Here is a 3,959-nt window from a genome sequence, read left to right as displayed (position 1 = left end):
AAAAACACGCGGTAAAAAGAAGAGGGCGTTGGCGGAGCAAAAAAAAAAGTAAAAGGCGACGGGAGGGAAAAATCACAGCGGTCCATGTCATCGATCCGGGGGATCGGGCGGCGGGGAGAATTCTAGGGTTTAGAGGCGGTGACCGGCGACAGGAGGTCGGCGTAACGGGGTAACGGGCGAAAGCCGGTGGACCGAAGCAGCGTGAGCCTTTATATATATATAGGAGGGGGAGACGCCGTTAGGGGGCCGTGAAAAATAACGGCAGGGAGACGGCGCCGTTAAGTCCAATCGTCGGTTGATGAAGCTCTGTGGCTATGGCGATTTAGGGTTTCTGCGAGCTTTGCAAGCTCTCTGGCTATGGCGATTTAGGGTTTATCAGAGCCTTCTCCCTGACTATGGCTCAAGCTCCTTGAACCCCTTCTCCTTCCCCTTCTTCTTCTCCTTCCCCTGGCTATGGATGAGGCCTGGGAGCGCGCTGTCGAAGCCGCTCGCGCTGGCCAAGACCCCCCCTCCGTTCGCTCCCTCACCCTCGACGGTGCCCTCAAATGCTCCCAGGGTCGCTTGCCCTCCGCCTCCCTCCTCGAGCAGTTCTCCCAGTTGCGTATCCTCTCCATCGCTAACGTCGGCCTCGCTTCGCTCGCCGAGTTCCCTTCGCTCCCCCACCTCGAGCGCCTCATCCTCAGCGACAATCGCATCTCTGGTGGGCTTGAATTCCTCGTCGAGGCCGGCTTGCTCTCCCTCCGTGACTTGGATCTCTCCAATAACAAAATCCAGCTGCTCGAAGATCTTTCCCCTCTCGCGTTGCTCAATCTAGTCTCTTTGGATTTGTACGAGTGCCCGGTGACTCGTGTACCGGATTACAGGGCTAAGGTCTTCTCGCTGATCAAGTCTCTGCAGTATCTTGATAAGGTAGATGCTGAGAATAACGAGAGGCCGGAATCTGATGAAGAGGAAGAGGACGAGGAGGACGACGTCGAAGACGAACTCGCAGACGGCCTCGAAGTGGACGGGGAAGACGAAGATCTGGGAAAGTCGCTCGGTAGGGTTTTCACCTCACATGCGCCTGAGGATGAAGACGAAGCTGAAGAAGATGATGAAAAAGAAGAGGATGGTGAGGAGAGCGACGAACTAGATGAAGAAGATGACGAAAATCTCCGCTATCTTGGGACGGCCAATAACATAGCTCAAAGCAACGAAGACAGCGGTTCAGAGGAGGAAGAAGTCGACGACGACGACGAAGGAGACAACGTCGAAGTGCAGGATATCGAAGAAAGTGAAGAGGAGGAAGCGGGAGACGACGAGGAAGGAGAAGGGGAGGAGGATGAGGACGACGAAGAGGACGAAGAAGAGGGGACTGAGCAAGCTAGCGGACCCTTAGTTGATGTCGAAGGGGAGATTGATGCCCAAGACGACGGAGAGGATGAGAACGGTGAATTAGGAGACGAGGAAGAAGACGCTGATGAAGGCGTTGAAAATGATGATGGAGAGGACGATGAGGATGAAGAGGTGACTACTTGTCTATAGTTCTACATTCTCTGATGCCTCGCTTAGTTCGATTTCCTGTTTTTGTGTCTGATATTCTGTGTCCAAAGGTGGTTTTTGTGGCTGGTTGAACGATTTACTGCACTGGTTTTGTTGTGTGCTACTCTTCGTCTCACTCAAGCGATTTGCTTGCTTGTCACAGGAGGATTATGGAACGGAATACCTTGTACAGCCGATAGCCCAAGCAGAAGATGAGGAGGGAGCTAGTGATTTTGAGCCTGGTGATGACGAAGATGACGAGGAGGATGACATCGATGATGAAGAGGATGATAATCAACCAGCTGCTGCAGCCTCGTTAAAAAGAAAGAGGAGCAAAGATCAGGATGTTGATGATGAGAAGAAGGATGAAAGGCCTCCTAAGCATTGATGCTTCTCCGTTGGCACAGGCACCTGCTTGTTTTTACTTTCTCTAATTGGCAGGTGCTTCTGAGGAAGGCCTCGTGAAGGCTTCCCCTATGCTGCCTTATGTCTTACAAATCTCTGTTACATCCATTCTTTGCTTGTAACAAATGTAATAGTAAGGACATCATTAGCTGTTTTTTTGATTTGGAGTGAAGAGGGGTTAGATGCTTTGTCATTTAGAATGATGTAGGTTGCTATAGTGAAGTCTAACCCCTGCATGCAGACCATGCCTTTTGCTTTGTGCTTGGCTAGTAACATCTTTCATTTGTAGCTGTTGAGTATCTAAACCCAAGTATAGCCAGAACTTTTCGATACACAGCGCCAGGTTTTACTTTGGTGGTTTGCATCTTTCAGATCTGAATTATTGTCAGCTTTTCAGCTGTTCAGCATTGTGCCTTTATTGCCTTTGTCGCTTCCTTTAGCATCCATTTTGTGATCTATATTTTATGCCTAGTTTAAGCTGTACTTGCCTGAAGGGCTTTCAAAAGTATCACTTAATTTGGCAGTACTGCTCCACTTTTACTTGAAATTGCTATATTCCTGCAATCTTGTTTAGTATTGGTATCAAACTGCAACTTCAGGGATTAATAAAGTGAGGATATTGTCAATGGGGTCTCTTGTATCAATAAGAGAATTGTAACCCAGCCATCTGCTAAGAGCAAGGCCTTGATACTGTCTTTGAGTTTGTAAGAGTACGCAGTTGTTGATTCCCCTTTTTATTATTTCCTCCAAGGATAGAGCTTGGTTATTATAAAGTTTGGATGTCTTACATTTTTGTCAAGAGTCCAAAAGTAGAAGATTGGGATGTCTTTTCAGTGATGCAATTTAGTAAGGAAGGTCTGCACATTCAGGTGAGAGATTTACTCGATGGCAGCTGTTGGGTGAAATAATAAGCTATTTCACCCAAGTGCCAACTTGATATGTAGTACTGCAAGTCACCATATACTTTTGAAGGAACCTGCATCAAAGCTATTGTATCCACTATATGCGAGAAAAATCATATTGCTATGAATAGTTTGTGGCTTGTTTGCTTCCTGTTGGCTGCAGCTGTTGCTTCATAATTGAAATTCTGTGGTTTACATTCTGAGGTAAGCCTCACTGTCATGCATTGTAAGATGTTTCTTCTGTATGACATTGGAAATTAAATTTCTTTAAAGTATACTTTTTGAATAATTGTTAGTACTAGTGTATACTCATGGATGGCCACTCTGAATTTTTGAATTTTGGAGGGAAAAGTCACAAGAGATGTTCTTAATGCTGTCCGTTCTTATCCAAACAGGTGGTAGGAATTTATAGCTGTGCTTCAGTTGAAAAGTGGTTAGCTGATGTTTTTGTGGAGGTTATGCAGGGTTGGGTACCATATCGAAGCTAACTCTGGTTTCTTCAAATATTCAAAATGTGGAGGGAAGTTCGTTGGTGGGATAGATTTATTCTTGACCCTTGCAAAACATGGAAGTCTTTCGAATTCTCTCCCTCTCTTCCTCCTGCCTCTCTGTTAAACTGCGCTAGCATTTAAAGTCATCATTGTCTAAGGCACAAATGCACACCTTTCATTATATAGACAGCTTTGAATAAGTGGGAAAACCTGCATTGAAGAGGCTAGTTGGATCTGTGCTTTTGAAAGTGGATTACAGTGTCCACTGGAATGGTGTCTTACTGAAAGGTATTCTATATGCTTACGGCTGTGAGCGGGAAATTTAACACTAGGCAGTATCTTACTTTGGCAGGGGATAAAATGCACCTCACAGAACTCTAGCTAAAATTCTTCAAGAATTTTGACTCCATTTCTTTAAAAAAGAACCCCTCAAAACCTTAAAATCTTTTATCATCTCTGTGGTCTCTAGCTACAGTGTGGTCTCTAGCTACAGTGTGGTTGAAGTTCTTTTTAAATTTGTACTCTGAGGTGGTTCAGGGCAGGAGGGAGGGTTGGTGGTTTTGTTGCGTTCAGGAAGTTGGTCAGATGGTCATTTTCATTATTGAGTGGGATAACAATTAACCTCTCCATCACCTAGTAG

The 3,959-nt window shown here is 45.8% G+C and overlaps 1 protein-coding gene across 2 annotated transcripts; it reads left to right on the top strand.

Moving 5' to 3' along the window:
• Positions 1-254: 254 nt before the first annotated feature.
• On the top strand, positions 255-2,330 carry LOC147905021 (uncharacterized). 2 transcript variants are annotated; one of them, XM_087389348.1, is made up of 2 exons: positions 255-1,506; positions 1,688-2,330. In XM_087389348.1, exons 1-2 carry the CDS (start codon positions 454-456, stop codon positions 1,907-1,909), a joined length of 1,275 nt encoding a protein of 424 aa, XP_087245474.1. In that variant the 5' UTR covers positions 255-453; the 3' UTR covers positions 1,910-2,330. The 2 variants fall into 2 exon arrangements, with proteins under 2 accessions (XP_087245474.1, XP_087245464.1); XM_087389338.1 differs by having other exon boundaries at positions 1,685-2,330.
• Positions 2,331-3,959: the final 1,629 nt, after the last annotated feature.

This window comes from Dipteris shenzhenensis, chromosome 2, assembly GCF_047967505.1.
Source record: "Dipteris shenzhenensis isolate YYH24624 ecotype China chromosome 2, Dip_SZ_1.0, whole genome shotgun sequence".
In the NCBI taxonomy this organism is placed as follows: domain Eukaryota; kingdom Viridiplantae; phylum Streptophyta; class Polypodiopsida; order Gleicheniales; family Dipteridaceae; genus Dipteris; species Dipteris shenzhenensis.
This window is presented reverse-complemented; position numbering and strand designations above follow the sequence as displayed.